Source organism: Rhineura floridana, chromosome 1, assembly GCF_030035675.1.
Source record: "Rhineura floridana isolate rRhiFlo1 chromosome 1, rRhiFlo1.hap2, whole genome shotgun sequence".
NCBI classification, from domain to species: domain Eukaryota; kingdom Metazoa; phylum Chordata; class Lepidosauria; order Squamata; family Rhineuridae; genus Rhineura; species Rhineura floridana.
Genome location: NC_084480.1, coordinates 161,275,100 through 161,291,245, shown reverse-complemented (window position 1 = coordinate 161,291,245; position 16,146 = coordinate 161,275,100). Strand labels below are relative to the sequence as shown.

General features: G+C 44.4%; 1 protein-coding gene across 2 annotated transcripts in view; it reads right to left on the bottom strand.

Moving 5' to 3' along the window:
* LOC133363414 (macrophage mannose receptor 1-like) overlaps positions 1–16,146 on the bottom strand; it is a 32,416-nt gene that overhangs the window by 893 nt on the left and 15,377 nt on the right. For both annotated transcript variants that reach the window (XM_061582821.1, XM_061582829.1), the window contains exons 3-7: positions 15,954–16,103; positions 15,206–15,268; positions 9,511–9,900; positions 7,611–7,756; positions 1,598–1,710 (exon numbers count right to left, since the gene is read on the bottom strand). In XM_061582821.1, coding sequence (XP_061438805.1) covers positions 1,598–1,710; positions 7,611–7,756; positions 9,511–9,900; positions 15,206–15,268; positions 15,954–16,103 — 862 coding nt within the window. The remainder of the gene's footprint in view (positions 1–1,597; positions 1,711–7,610; positions 7,757–9,510; positions 9,901–15,205; positions 15,269–15,953; positions 16,104–16,146) is intronic.

Genomic DNA, 16,146 nt, shown 5'->3' with positions numbered 1-16,146 from the left:
AAAATAAGTGAAGTTGAGAACTGAGAAGAGACTTGCTGGATCAGAGTAGGGATCCATATAGTCCAGCATCCTGATGCATGCAGCAGCTAAACAGATACCTCTGGGAAGTGCCTAGGCCCTCTCCCACTTTTAAAGGCCATTAATGCTATTGGCCATCTCCACATCTTGTGGAAGCAAATTCCATATATTAAATATATACTGTGAGAAAGAATACTTATACTGGTGTTTGAATAGAGGACTTTTTACATGCAAAGCAGGTGTTCTACTACTGAGCATTGAACTTTGGCAACAAAATGTGTATCCAAAAACCTGAAACAACACTGCAATATTTGTTGGGGGTTGTAGGATGCAGATCTAGAGCAAGCAGTCTTGGATTTTTTTTAAATTGACGCTTAGGATGGAAATATTTAAAACAAATAGCTAGTTAACTAAATGTGAACTAGCTTTGATAAATATAAAAGGCTCCTTGATAATAAGACAATTTAGTTGATATTAGGAAGCCCCACTGCCTCTTGGTAATGGATATGGAAAAGGCCTTTGACAGGACGGAATGCCCTTTCCTATTTCAAGTAATGAATGCATCCTGTCCAGGAAGCACTTTTAAAAACTGGTTTAGAAGAACCCTTTTATAATTGACTAGTTGAAAGACTATTTGTTAATGTTGTCTTGCCAGAAGAATGCTTAGTACTACAACGATGATGACAACAACAGCTACTACTAATAATAATTAAAAAAAGATTTCCCATAGAAAAAGAAAGGTTTGTACCAGTCCACTCTTCCTATTTATGGAGCTACACAGCAATCATGGTGCAAAAACTAGCACCAGCAATGACAAATCATCATGCTAAATAGACCCAATGCATTGCAATGGCTAGACTAGAGTATGGAACTTGGACATGATGAACAAAGACTTAAATCCCTACTGAGTAGTGAAGCTCCCTTTTGGGGAAGTAATTTTAGCTCTTTTCAGGAGTTCATATAAAGTTTAAATATGTCAGGGGGGCTGTGGGGATGAGTACACTAACTTCACCTCCCCATGGCCATTTCAGTGGTCCTCCATGGGTTGTGAAGGAAGGCTCCACAAGTACAGCAGGCTCCTTGCTTCGTACACAAAGCCCCCATGGAGAACACTCACAGAGGATAATTGGAAAAGGAATGGGGGTGGAGCTACTATGCTTGTATTCCCAACCCCCTCCCCTTGCATGTTTGCTTTACACTCAGTACAAATATCTCAAGACAGCTTCTGTCTCAGGGTAACTTACTTCAAAGGAAAGCACTGTTTTGAGCTCCTTGGAGAAAGAGGGTAGAATATAAACACAACAAATTTGTTAGCAAATATATAAACAAATACGGCCACAATCCTATGCACACTTCCCTGAAAGTACGTTCGGTTGAATAAACATACAACGGGAAACTTATTCAGAAAAACCAACGAGCCAATACCCGTAATAGCATACATTGCAGGAGGCTGGAAGAGCTAAAAAACCCAGGTGGAGAGCTGTAGGGCAAACACTGAGAGTTACTGCCTGAGCCCAGCTCATGCTATGGTCAACCAAATATGAGCAACTTGGACTTAAAACATACAGTCATGGGATACCTGTTGCCAGGTCCTACATGTGTCCCATCCACCCACTTCCAGGCACCGTCATGCTCCTGGTCAGTAAGACCGATCCAGCAGGAAGAAACTTTCATGATGGTTGTAACGTGTCCCTGATAAAGAGAAAATAAATTCCAGAAAAGTTGCTGTGAACTCAGTTGAAGCAAAAAAGCACTATAGAGATTAGCTGGGTTTGTTATGGCATGAAATATTATAGAGTAACCTCTTTCATTCAGACCCTAACCCTGACCCAAACCTTAACCCTAACCCTATCCCTAACCCAGACCTGGACCCAGATCCCAACAGTAACCCTAAGCCTAACTCTAACCCTAACCTGGAACTTAACTTTAACCCTAGGTGTAACAGAAATTAACCCTAAACCTAACCCAGAAATTAACCCTAACCCTAACCCTAACCCGGACCCTAATCCTGAATGGCCTCCTGGGCAGTCACAGGTTGCATCAGCTCCAGGGAGCCTGGTCAGGAAAGAGGGGTTTGCACCCCTAAGTCCCGTGCTCCACGTTGTGGCTGATTAATCTGGTTGTCCTCAGTGCTATGTGGGGGCATGGGCGTGGGAGCGGGTGGCGCACAAAGAGAGCCTTGCAGAGGTGACCATCCCATCCATCATGATCTCCCTACGTGCCTTGGTAGGGTATGAGCGGGTGCGCAAGCCTGCGGCCTTGTGAGCCCATTTGTGGCTGTGGATGGTTGAGGAGCCGCCGCCGCCGCCTGTCCCATGAGACCACAGGCCCAATTCTGCTCCAAGCAGGGTCATCCGGGGTCACTGGGGGGCCGGAACCACCACTGCCATTGTTGGCAAGGAAGTTCAGAGCAGGGGCTGCTGCTGCTGCTGTGGAGGCTGGGGGACAGGGGTGCCAGGCTGGCCTCGAAGGGCGGGGGGGTCCTCCTCCTCCATCTCCTAGGCAGGTGCCCGTAGAGGACAGCGGGGCTGCCATCGCAAGGGTGACCATCATCAGAGTGCTCCATGGCCCACTCCATCTCGAACTTGGGGTCACCTGCAGCCTGCTCCTGCCCGTTTGGCTCCACAGTGTTCTGCTCCAACACCTCCAACACCTGCAATGGCGCCCGGACTTCGGCGGAGGTTCGAGGACCCCACAGGCTGGCCACGGCCACAGACTGCGCCAAAGGCCACGACCACAGACTGCGCCAAAGGAAAAGTCTCAGGCGGGGTCCCGAACCAGACGCAGGATTAAAGCAGGAACTGAGCAAGGCGGGACTCAGATGTCAGAATTCCTAACTCAGCACTGCCTTGGATATTGGGGGCACTTTCTGTTTGGGGGGTGCACAGAGGGTTTTAGGGGTTTTCAGAGGCAGTTCGTAAGGTGCTGTGCAACGGGTGTGGGCTTTGCGGTATTTGTTCGTGGGGCGGAGTGCAAGCTCTGTTGGTGGATGGCTGTTGTTTCAGTGGGGGTGCCGCGGGTGCTGCAGGTGTTATGGAAGATGTGTATGTCATGTATCTTTGTTGTTGACCTTTGTTGTGGGCATTAGCAGGACAGGGTAGTGGCTGAGGCCCTCCCTTTTTTGTAGAGCAGTGTTTTCTAATAAAAATCATTGAACCTAACCCTAATCCTAACCCTAACCCTAACAAGGACCCTAACCCCAACCTTAACCCTAACCCTAGCACTAACACTAGCCCTAGCCCAAACCCTAACCCTAAACCTTGTCAGGACCCTAACCTTAAACCTAACCCTAACCATACCCTAACCCTTACCCTTACCCAACCCAGAATTTAACTCTAACCCTAATCCTAACCCTAACCCTGATCCTAAATGGAACCCCAACCTTAACCCTAACCCTAGCCCAAGCCCAAACCCTAACCCTTATCCTTATCAGGACCCTAACCTTAACCCTACCCCTACCCCTACCCCAACCCAGAATTTAACCCTAAACCTACCCCTAGCTCTGAACCCTAATCTTAACCCTACCCCTAGCACTAACCCTACCCCTAGCTCTAACCCTTGCCCTAACCCTTGCCCTAGTTGTAGCCCTAGCCCAAATACTAGCCCTAACCATAACCCTAATCCTAACCAGAATTTAACCCTAACCGTAACCCTAACCCAAAATTTAACCCTAGCCCTAACTCTAACCCTGACCCTAAAACTAACCCTGACCCAAAATTTAACCCTAGCCCTAACTCTAGCCCTAATCCTAACCCTAACGCAAACCCAGAATAAAACCCTAACCCTAGCCCTAACCATAACCCTAACCCAGAACTGAACCTTAACCCTAACCCTGACCCTGACCCTACCGTAAACCTAACCCTAACGCTAACCTGGACCTGGACCCAGTTCTGGGCCCAGACACTAACCATAACCATAACCTTAACTCTATCCCTAACCTGGAACCTAACTTTAACCCTAGATGTAACCCAGAAATTAACCCTAACCCTCACCCTCACCCTATCCTGGAATCTAAATCTAACCCTAACCCTAACCCTGTCCCTGTCCCTGTCCCTATACCTTACCCTTACCCAGACCCTAACCCTAACTGTGAACTTAAATATTACCCTGAACCTAACCCTATCCCTGACCTAACCCTAATCTGTACCCAGATCTGGACCCTGACCCTAACCCTAACACTAAACCTAAACATAAACTTAACCCTAACCCAGACCCCAACCCGGACCCTAACCGTAACCATAACTCTGACCCTAACCTGGAACCTAACCGTGACCCTAACCTGGAACCTAACTTTAACCCTATACCTAACACAGAAATTAACCCTAACCCTGTCCCTGACCCTAACCATAACTCTAACCCTAACCGGGAACCTAGCTTTAACCCTAGACGTAACCCAGAAATTATCCCTAACCCTAACCCTAACAGTAGACCAACCCAGAAATTAACTCTAACCCTAACCCTGACCTGGACCCTAAACTGGGCCCTAACCCTGACCTGGACCCGGACCTTAACCCTAACCCAGACCCAGACCCAGACCCAGACCCAGACCAAGACCCAGACCAAGACCCGGACCCGGACCCAGACCGGGACCCGGAGCAGGACCCTAACTCTAACCATAACCTAGAACCTAACTGTGACCCTAACATTGAACTTAACTTTAACCCTAGACCTAAATCAGAAATTAGCCTTAACCCTAACCCCTAACCTAACCTGGAATCAAACTCTAACACTAGACATAACCCTAACCTGGAACCTAACTGTGACCCTAACCTGGAAACTTACTTTAACCCTAGACCTAACACAGGAAAACCCTAACCCTAATCCTAACCCTGACCCTAACCCTAACCTTAACACTAACCCTGACCCTAAACATTACTCTGACCGCAACCCAACCCTGACCCTAACCCTAACCCTAGCCTGGAACCTAACCGTGACCCTGACCTGGAACCTACCTTTAACCCTAGACCTAACCCAGAATTTAACCCTAACCCTAACCCCTAACCTAACCTGGAATCTAACTCTAACACTAGACATAACCCTAACCTGGAACCTAACTGTGACCCTAACCTGGAAACTTACTTTAACCCTAGACCTAACACAGGAAAACCCTAACCCTAATCCTAACCCTGACCCTAACCCTAACCTTAACACTAACCCTGACCCTAAACATTACCCTGACCACAACCCAACCCTGACCCTAACCCTAACCCTAGCCTGGAACCTAACTATGACCCTAACCTGGAACCTAACTTTAACTCTAGACGTAACCCAGAAATTAACCCTAAACCTTTAATCCTAACTCCAACCCTAGACTTAACACAGAAATTAACCCTAACCCAAACCCGGACCCGGACCGGTTAAAGTTAGGTTCCAGGTTAGGGTTAGGGTTAAATTCTGGGTTAGGGTTAGGGTTGGGTTAATTTCTGGATTAGGTCTAGGGTTAAAGTTAGGTTCCCGGTTAGGGTCACGGTTAGGTTCCAGGTTAGGGTTAGGTTTAATTTCTGGGTTAGGTCTAGGGTTAAAGTTAGGTTCCAGATTAGAGTCACAGTTAGGGTTAGTGTTCGTGTTAGTGTTAGAAATTTTATAGAGTGACCTCTTTCATTTAGTGTACAAAGTGGATTCAGAAGAAGGCAGACTCATTGGGTTTAAGATGAGGTGAGCACACCAGAGAGTAAAGCAACTCACCCAAAGGATTAAGAGAATTACACATAACAAAAGAAGTGAAAGTCATATTTATAGATCTTCAATATGTTAATTTTCACAATTTGTATTCAGAAAATAAAATGCTTACCTCAAAATTTAAAATGAAAGTACTCTGTATACTTGTGCGTATCTCTTGATTGTTTTGCTTTTAGTATCTCTTAGCTGATTTGATTTTTTTCAGGTACCAAATACCATTGCATGCCATCTATCAATTAGGGTCTGCCAGATGTTTAAAAACTATTGCAAATATTGTCAATAGTGTTAAACATCATTAAAGTAGCCACACTTAACACAACAAAAAGACTCCTATAGCACTATAAAGATAATTGCTTTTCTTAACTAAATATACCATGACAAGTCAATTATCAAATACTGTCAAATATTAACTGTCAAATTCTGAAATCACATATTAAAGTAAGAACATAGAATCATAGAATAGTAGAGTTTAAAATATGACTAGCTTTTAAAACATGTATAGTATATTAGGCGGTTCACATTGTTACAATAAAACAGTACAATCCCTTATTCCCTCCCACCCACCCCTCCCTGCTCCCTACCTCCCTCTGCCCTCATCCCCCTCTCTTTTTTGTTTCTGATGTTCAGTTGTTCGGCGTGGTATGTAGTGTTCAGGCTCATATGCGCACATAAGGGTTAAGGTAAAAGAATGTCAATCTGGGACTCCAGCAGAACACTGTTGGATTGGAGACAAAAATAGCTACAATTCCTAATGAAATCACTATTAACACTGTTAATGCCTAACTTTATTCTACCTTAAACTCACCCTCTGCTTCCAACAAACAGAAACCTTCCAGGCCAGAGTTGAGGATCCATTTACACGGCCATACATCTTGGGACAACAACCCCAGAACTTACTTCAACCACTGGTTTGTTTACCTCAAAGAGGGAAATCAGAACTTGTTCTAAGGTTTTGAACTCAGCACCATGTAAATTATGGCAGGGACATTAACCCTGGTGGAAGGATCTCTTGGTTTCATACAAAAACTGAGTGACAATAAAACCACTGACTACAAATCACAAAAGCCACCAGGACCCTGACAGCTCAGCTGGGGGTCCACCAGGGATGGCCAGTCCGGCGGATGAAGAGCTGGTGGCAGCTGGTGGAAGGCACAAAAATGGGGAGTTCTGGGGGCATGGCAGTGGAGGAGCTGGGGGGGGACTGATGCATCCTCCTCGCATTTGGAGCATTTCCACAGGTCCCAATCCTAGTAAAATATCCGCCAGAGTGAAATAATTTCCATGGTGGTCAACGGGGAGCACTTACTCCCTGGCAGGGATATTCATGGGAGCTAGCTTTTGCTTTTCTGGCCCCCACATGTGGCTCCTGAATGGGGAGTGGATGCTATGGAGCTTCCTACCAGCGCCCCATCCTGCTGGCTTCCCATGATTTGGATTGTTCTGCCCAACATTTCCAAATGGGGGTAAAAGAATCAAAAGGCCTGTGAGAATGAAAAGATCTTTGCCTGATACTGAACTGACATTAATTTAGGTACCAGAGAGGAGTCAATGGAAAGAGTATTCCACAATGGGACATTTTCAAGAATGCCCTTTCTCTTGTAACCATCTGTGGTATCTCAGTGTGTAGGGTACACACAGAGAAGGGCCTCCACCAATGATCACAGAGCACGGATAGCATATGGGAAGAGCTGATCTTTCCAATATTGCAACTCCAAACTGGGAAGTATTTCAAAGGTCATAACCAGCACTTTTGATTGCTTTTCTAGACCAGCAGTAATCAATGTCTATATTCTCATGAGGCATTCTCCACACAGTAATCAGAGGGCTGGATGTGTATTTTGAGAGGGTTGCCAGGGCCCAAGTAAAAGTTATTCACTGCCACATCCCCTCCCCTCTACTATGGTTTCACCAACCTTCTCCTCTGCACTGTTGATCATCACTAGGTGAGATCCCATAAAGGCACATGTTTGGTTAGCCACATCCCAGGTTCCCAGAGAACGTGAGAAGTAGTAGTAGCTGCCCTGAAAGAAAGTCCAGTCCATGGCAAAGGGAGGACAAGCTGCAGAAAGGAGGAGAGAAGCAAGACAAATCCTTAGTGTTGATTCAAATATTTTCTTTTTCTTTTTTGCAGGCAGTGGGGAAAACAGCGTATGAACTGTAGTTATCATAAACTGCTCTGATTGTCACAGCCCCCATCATGCTCTGCTATTGCTACTTTCATATGTTGATGGATGGAGGAGAAAGATCCATTAGTATCACTGGAGGTCCTTTGCACACCAGCCTCACTTTTCAAAATATATTTTTTTTCCTGCTGACTATATAATCTCCTCTCTTCCCATTCATCCCTTCTTGCTGAGAAAACTGCTATGCTGCTTTCTTCTTATGTCCCTGTGAAGGAATGAAACGGTTTCATTATTTTGTGTTCTGTTTGGTTGTTATACAATGGTTGCTTTTTGTTTAGAGGCTGTCCTGCACAGGAGGGTCAAAAGATCACAGGAAGGTTAAAAGTACATGGCGGAGAGTTCTGCACAGGGGATGTTTTGCTCAGGACATTTTGCACAGGAGAATCAAAGGTTCATCCTAGTAACTTAGGAATCTACTCTGCTTTTGATTGGTTAAAAGATTTGAAGGGTTGAGTGAAAATATTGTATGTAAGTCAAGCTAGAAAACGGTAGTTAGTTTTGGAGTCAAACTTGAGGAGTTGCAAGAGAGAAAAAGGACTGAAACACTAAGAGAGCTGGAACACTAGAAAGTGTTAGAGAGCATGGTTGGGGACTGTAGCAGAAAGGGGCAAGGAAAACGTAGCAAAGGAACCCAGACGAACTGAAAAATGCAAATGAGTAAGTATTGGCTTGGTTAGGGAAACAGTCTAGAAGAGGTATAACTGGATGTGTTTATGTTTGTTTATTTTTATTTGCTCTTATGAGAAACTACTCAACTGGTAAAATTAGCTTTTCTTCTAAAATAGGTTCCCCCCCTAAAAAAATATTAATATTGCATTACTAAAGCTAATTACTAAAATATTGCATTACTTAAATAAAGGCATTACTTGTTTTGGAAAAATCTTATGAGAGACCCTGTAATTCACTCCATGCCTAAAAGCCATATCACTCTACCCAGTGTAGGGAGTATGTTGGGCCAGTTAAAGTCCAAAAGATTAAAGGGCTGTTTACTGGAGGCAGCATGGGGGGGGGAATGATGTCCACTTTGTGGCAAGACTGAAGTTAGGAAGAAGGAACAGTTGATTTGGCTGGTTTGCTTGTCTCCCTTTTCTCTCATGGTGCAGACTACAGTCCATGCTGCCATCACTCTTCAACAAAGCCTTTCCTAAAAACATCCACCTGACCTCACCAAACTATCTGATTCTCCCCACACTTGTCAATACCTAAATTGACCTTTACCTATAATGTCTGTTACTGTAGACTCTGTCCTCTAGGCACTGAGGGTATTCAGTGTACTGGATAGCACTTTGAATCCTGCACTAAGAATTCATACTAACATATTACATAACAGAAAAGCACAGACTGATGGAATAGTGTGGTGCTAAACTCCAAATAAACAGTCTCTGCTGTGAGGACAGAAATGAGCCCATATGAACCCAGAAATGAGCTCAGAAGTGGCTGGGTCATACCTGTAGCACATGTCTTGGATTAGGCACAAATGGTATGTTTGTCAGTTCTCAGCATCCCATAGGCAAACTGTATTCTTTGCTCTAGACTATGCCTTTTGGCACAGGCTACAAGCATGCTTCCTCCCTGGGCAAAGTGAATAAGCCCTCTGAAGGGGCAGGGTAGGTATGCTGCTGGGACTCACTGCTACAGATGTTTTTGCGGGTGCCATGGATGAGCCAGCGACTCCAGGGGCCATTGCGATTGTACAACATCACCAGACTTTTCACATTGTTGCCAGAGTTGAAATACAGATCCTTGCCCTCCAGGGCCAGCAGATCATTATCACGGCATTCCCATCTCTGGAGTGGGCTCTGTGCATTGCAGGGCTGCAGAAGGAGGCGTGCAGTGCTTAGTGCCACAGTAGCAGCCACACAGCGTTGTGAGTCCACATGATGAAGGAGGCCTCTGGAGAGCAACTGAAAATGCTGCACCTGAACATCAGGGTCACAGGAAGATTCTGTGAGAGAGTTGGGCTGTTTCCTAGTCACACAAACCTTGCGATCCTCATTGTACAGCAAGAAGGAGCTGGGGACTGAGAAGGGGAACAGAGTTAATGGGGGGAGGGAAAGCAACCAGGGATAGGCAGTGAGTGAGGGGGCAAGAGGCAGAGGGAGGGAGGGGGGGGAGAGAGAGAACAAATAAACTTAAATCTGTGCAGCTTCTTATTCCAGAATGGGACCAAGACTGTATGGCACATGTGCAAGACAAAACAACAATCCAGGCTGGGGCAACCAGTGAAGACTGTTTCAAAAAGTATTTGCAAATGTTCAGAATGCACCAAATGTTTCAATTTCAATATACAAATACATTTTTAAAATTTGGAAATATGTGCTTTGGCACATACCAACAAGGTGGCTGTCACTCCTACCTGCTATTGAATGCATACTACAGAGTTGACCTACACTGAGGGCACACTTTTTTTCAAGCGGGGAAGAATGTGTGTGAAGATTTGAAAACGAACACAAATCTCTTCCTTTTTGTTATATTTACTTTTTGCACAATGTGATTATAATTTTAAATAAAATTATCAACTTAGTTATAGAGATTTCAGGCAAATACTCCAGAGTGACAAGTAGGAAATGGCAGAGATGATTTTGGAAAGGGCGATGTCCTTCCTTTCTCCCCACTCCCAGTTGGGGATGATGTAATCAAGGAGTCTGTTTAAGTACAAATTACAGATTGGCAATTTGAGTAAGATAGATGGGGAGGCTGCAAGGAGTCCTTTTCAAAGGACAATACTTGAGATAAGAATGCTTTTAATTGCTTTCCCTGCTTTTTCTTCAGGAAAATAACACCATGATTGGAAAATTATATTACTGAGTACTTTCCTTTTTTTACTGCAAGTACGAGGGGTAGAAATCTACTTTAAAAATAAAGCTTAGAATCTGGTCCAGGTTCTATTTGAAGTATTGGGTAGAATTTGAAGAAAACCTGGACATCCAGATAACATGGCACACCCCTTCAAAGCCTCTTCTGGTCCCAAATACTGTTGATCTATGCAAATGCTGGTGAAGAATTAGGGAGTGACTGACCTGGAGGCCAGTGTAGCCAAAGTGTGGTTTGAAGGAGCTTGTTAAATTTGAAACTATCACAGGTAGGCAGAAGGAACAATCCTACTAGCTTTAACAGCTGGAACAAACACATAAAACAATATTGAAGGATGTGTTTGAAATAGAGTTGCCAGGTAAGAAGCATCCTAAACCCTGAGATTTCAGGGGCGGCCCCTAGTGATATTACAGGGGCAGCCCCATGTGACGTCATTAAGCATAATATATTAAGCATCAACCACAGTTGTTTGAAGCATACCATTCAATCAAAAGAAAGTCTCTGATTGGAAATTAAGATAGAAATCTTAGCTAAATGAGGGTGTTCCCAGGTCCAGCTGAAGCGACGGGATCCTTCTCACCTGCTTAGGGAGCCTGGGTAGAGAACATTTAATCTAGTTTAGTTGCTTCCGACAAGAAGGGTTTAAGTGCTCTCAGGCCAGGCCAATCACCAGAAGGCCATTGCAGGGAAAAGGGAGCTTAGTGTTGTGGAGATATTAGGTGGGAACACTCAGGAGTAAAGATGGATGCCCCTGAAGGCTGCAATTCTAAACATGGGACTAAGCCCCATAGAATACAATAGGGCTTGCTTCTGAGTAAATATGGTTTGGATTGTGCTGTTGGTAACACATCTGCAAAGATATCCATATCCAAGCAGAGTTGGCGACCCCCTGCCTGGAATGTCCTGCCCCTGCCTTTTAACAGGGCTGCTCCAGACTTGACCATTTCAGAAAGAGGTTTAAGAAATAAGTTTAAGAAATGAGTAGATGCTTTTCTGTCTACCCTCTGGGCAGCTATAAACTCACTTTGACAGCCAACCCAATTCCAGTGAGTAATAACTGACAGAGCAAAACACACATGGTCTACCTTCAACAGCAATTGCAGCCACACTTCCAGTATGTAACTTTTCTTTTACCACTTCTGGGCAAGAAACAAACCATCATGCAACCAACAAGATGCATCATCAGTGGGTTTAAGGGGGTTGAGTTGAGCACATGGACATACTGTTGTTGCTTCTATGGATGTAAGGGAGTGATTCCAGTGGTAAATAAAATGCAAATAAGAAACCAAAACAAAAGACAGTGATGATTTCCTAAATGCAATACCTTTCCAACCACAACAAGATTCCAATAAGTAAAGCAAAAAACTCAGCATCCCACAATCAGGCAGGGTTCTTAACCAAAACTAAAAAAATCCTGGCAGCCAGTCAGCCAAGGTCACAGAAATCCCCATGCAGCACAACCCGACATGAGGGCTGCAGTTAGTGCAGAGAAAGGGCACACTTAAAATGTAGAGGAAATAATAATGTACAACGATATTGTGAAATCAGATACTTATCGGGACATAGTATGAAGAAATATTTATATAAGTATGAATGTCAAATATGTTTATTATTTACATAACCTGTAAAGATATTTATAGTGCAATCCTACGCATGTTTACTCAGAAGCAAGTCCCAATGTATTCAATGGGGCTTACTCAAATAGGAAAGCATGCACAGAGTCCTGTGCAACCTCAAATGATAAGGAACATCACTCACCCAACCCAAAATTCAGAATCATGCCAGCTGTTTTGCAATTGTTGCATACATGTTTTATGGTTATTGGATTTTTAAATGGATTTATTAGTTATTGTGAGCTGCCTTGGTTTCCAACCCTATCTCACAGAGTTGTTGGAAAGATTCCATATATACACACACTGGAGATGTAAAAATACACATATCCTATATAATAGTTTATTGTCAAAACCAGTTGGTCATTGCAGAACATTTAAAAAAATAAAATAAAATTAGTATTAGTTTCCTACAAAATAAAAGCAGTGACACTGGTAAGCCCTGCCTTTTTTTATTATCAACTAATGTCCACACCTCGTATTTTTTTATCTTTCTTTACCCCCCAGTGTATGCCGGGTACTCATTTTACCGACCACGGATGGATGGAAGGCTGAGTGGACCTCGACCCCTTTTACCGGAGATTCGACTTCCTCCTTCCATTGGAATTGAACTCCGGACGTGAGCAGAGCTTCGGCTGCGTTGCCGCCACTTACCACTCTGCACCATGGAGGATCACACATATTTTGTATACATATCCCAGTGCAATGGACACTTGAGTGCAGATTGGGACAGAAGCGGTGGACATAGAACTGGCTGGACACTATATATTTCACACATTCTTGATGGCTGTCAGGGAATCATCTGAAAGCACTTTGACAGCACTGTGAAGGAATTTGACTTTCCTGTCCTAGACTGTTTGTATGGACACTGCTTTAATGTGGACTGCTGTGTGCTAACATGAGGATGTGTATCTTGCTTGTCTATTTGACTTGACTTGGGGGCACAAATGAGGAGGAAGTCAAACTCTGTTGTGTATGTGAGGGTTGGCATATCTCTTGCTGGGGGAGGGGGATGCCAATAAAGGCACTACTACTTCCTGCTGCCTGTAATCAGAGCACCAGTACTTGCTGCTGGCTGAATCATGCTGGGTGGAGCCTGTGATTTGCAGGAGGCGGGTAAACAGAGATGATGTCTACAGGTGGACAGCCTGGAGGAAGACTGGATCAAGGTGGGTCTCAGGGTGGTAAGAAGTAAGGGCTGCAACTCTTAAGAAGATTCTGCTACATGGTATTTAATAAGCCCAGGATAGAGAATTGTGTTTAACACTGTGTCTTGTTTGTCTTTTTTGCTTCAAAGGGAATATACTGGTCTTCTGTAACTTTTGCCTTTAATATGTTTTGCTAAAACATCATACTTTTGTCTTAGAAAACTTTAGTTCATATTTCATAAACCTGTTGTGGTCACTCCTTATTTTAACACCCTTGCACCTAGATGTCCCAATCTTCATTTCCTTGAGAGGCTTCAGCAAGACCCAAGGAAGGTTGTTGTTGTTGTTGTTGTTGTTGTTGTTGTTATTGTTATTATTATTATTATTATTATTAGTAGTAGTAGTAGTAGTAGTAGTAGTAGTAGTAGTAGTAGGCAGCAGTGGCTGATTAATAAGAGGCAGCCTTATAGTCAAATTCCCCCTTATTTGGTGGTAGCAAGCTCTTGAAGGGGTCAGGGTGGGCTGAGCAGAGGGATACGCTCGGTGTTAGCCAGGAATTCTCTTTGCTCAGACAGTACGGAACCCAGGGAGGCTAGGTAGTGGCCGTCACAAGGACACTTACAACTTAACCAAGTTTAGCATATATAGATTCTCTACAAGGAACCCTGGGAACAGAAGTTCTCTGAAAAGGCCAAGAATTCCCAGAACCTGCACAGAATTAACATTCCTAGTTAAAGTGGTTTAAACTGATTTAGGTTTTAGATAGGCATCAAAATGTTGCAATGTATCCCCCTAACAGTAGAGCTCCTATCCAGAGTTCCAACCAAATAGCTAGGCCCTCTCCAAGTACTGAATAAACTGCAAAGGGGTTCAAGCAGATCAGTTCATTCTACCTGGAACACTCCTCCACCCCTTCCCTCTGGTTTTCTTTTCTAACTGACGCTCATCATTCTGTGTCTTGTGAAGGTCACTGAACATGCTCAGTCCTCATTGGATTTTTTTATTCCTTCCCTTCTTTTAAAGTTTTGAACTTCTGTATACTTAAGGACAGGGGTGTAGTCGTCCAGGGTCTCAAGTGAGTCTTGGACACTTTCCTTTTTTGGGAGCAGGATCCAAGTCAGGTCCCTATGTCTCCAGTGTCCTACGAACCAATCAGCATGAAAAGGGAGTGAGTTAGCCACTAAGAAGAATGTTCTACCATGCATCCTTGTCCTTTCTTTCTGACTGGAGCCAATCAGAGTGAAAGGAAGTGAGTTAACCATGCTGATTAGCTCCTAGGGATGTCTGTTGTTATGGGAGAAGGCACACACGGGAAGGACTGAAGAGTGTGGAGATGATGACAGATAGGAAGCAAGCGAGTGAGCGGGTGTGGCATGACTATCATGAGGGAACCTGCATTTCTGAATTTGCCACTACACTACTGCTTAAGGATTCTCTTGCGCTTGTTTATCAGTGGTTCCTTAATTGGCGCCAGTCTTGTCAGCCCTCAACTGCCTGAGTTTGCTTTCAGAAAGAATGATGTTTCAAACTAGAAGTCAAAGATATTTCAGGGCAGTCACATCCCTGTTCTGCAGAGCTTGTGAAAGTGCCTGACAAACTTCCAAGAAAGAAGCTTTACTCCCCCCCCCCCCGCAACCTGTGCTCATGTCTGGCCTAAAATATGGGAGCATCGTCTCCCAGCCTCTGAAGGTAGGGATGCAGAGCGTGTGAGCTGCATCCTCCACAATGCCCTCCACAACTCACAGACATTCACCTGTCTCCTGGAGCTTCCTGTTCTCTGCCCGCACTTGCTCCAAAGTAGCAGCTATCTTGGAATCTGTGAAAGAAGACACAACAGGAAGAGTTTAGTAGGGAAAAGGATCAGCACTGGAGACCACCAACAGCAGTGACTGGTGAAAAAGCATGACGGGAGACTGCAAAGGAACTGTGGGGTCACTGTCTTAGTGGGACTGCCTAAAAGTGATAACCTATCACTGGCTTGTAAAGGATGTGGGGTCATCTCTGTGTCTCATTGATCACGTGACCATTCAGAATACATTTGAAAGTGTCAATTATCACCTTTCATATCATTTTAGTGCCCCCTTCCTTGGTTGCTGTTTTTTTGTCAGTGTATTCCAGGAACATTATTAAACTTCAGGGGGTAGAATCAGGGATACAGACATAATAATAACTTGCTTCAATGTACTTCAGTGCTGTACAATGGACTATAATGCGCTTTGAATGAAGCTTCACCTTGGAGAATATAAGAAGCTGCCTTATACTGAGTCCATCTAGCTTAGTGTTGTCTGCACTAACTAGCAGCAACTCTCCAGGGTTTCAGGCAGGGGCTTTGCCAACCCTACCTGGAGATGCTGGGGACTGAACCTGGGGGACCTTTGCCATGCCAAGCATGTGCTTGACCACTAAGCTTGCCTCTTCCCCAGCCAAGAATTCGGTCAGTGTTCCAAATATGTGTGTTCTGATACAGGAAGATAATCTCTGCCTGTTTGGGAAATACTTACCTAGTATTCCATCAGCCGCTAGAGAGCCAGTAGACCACTTACAGTGCACAATTCCCAGAGCAAACAGCAGCACATTTAGGAACATGGATGCAGCCAGTAGAGCAGTACCAGCTACTAAAACCATCCTGCGTGTGCAAGATGGCTTCCAGGCTGGGAAGAAAGGAAAGAGAAAGTCACTCTGTCAGCACCTCCT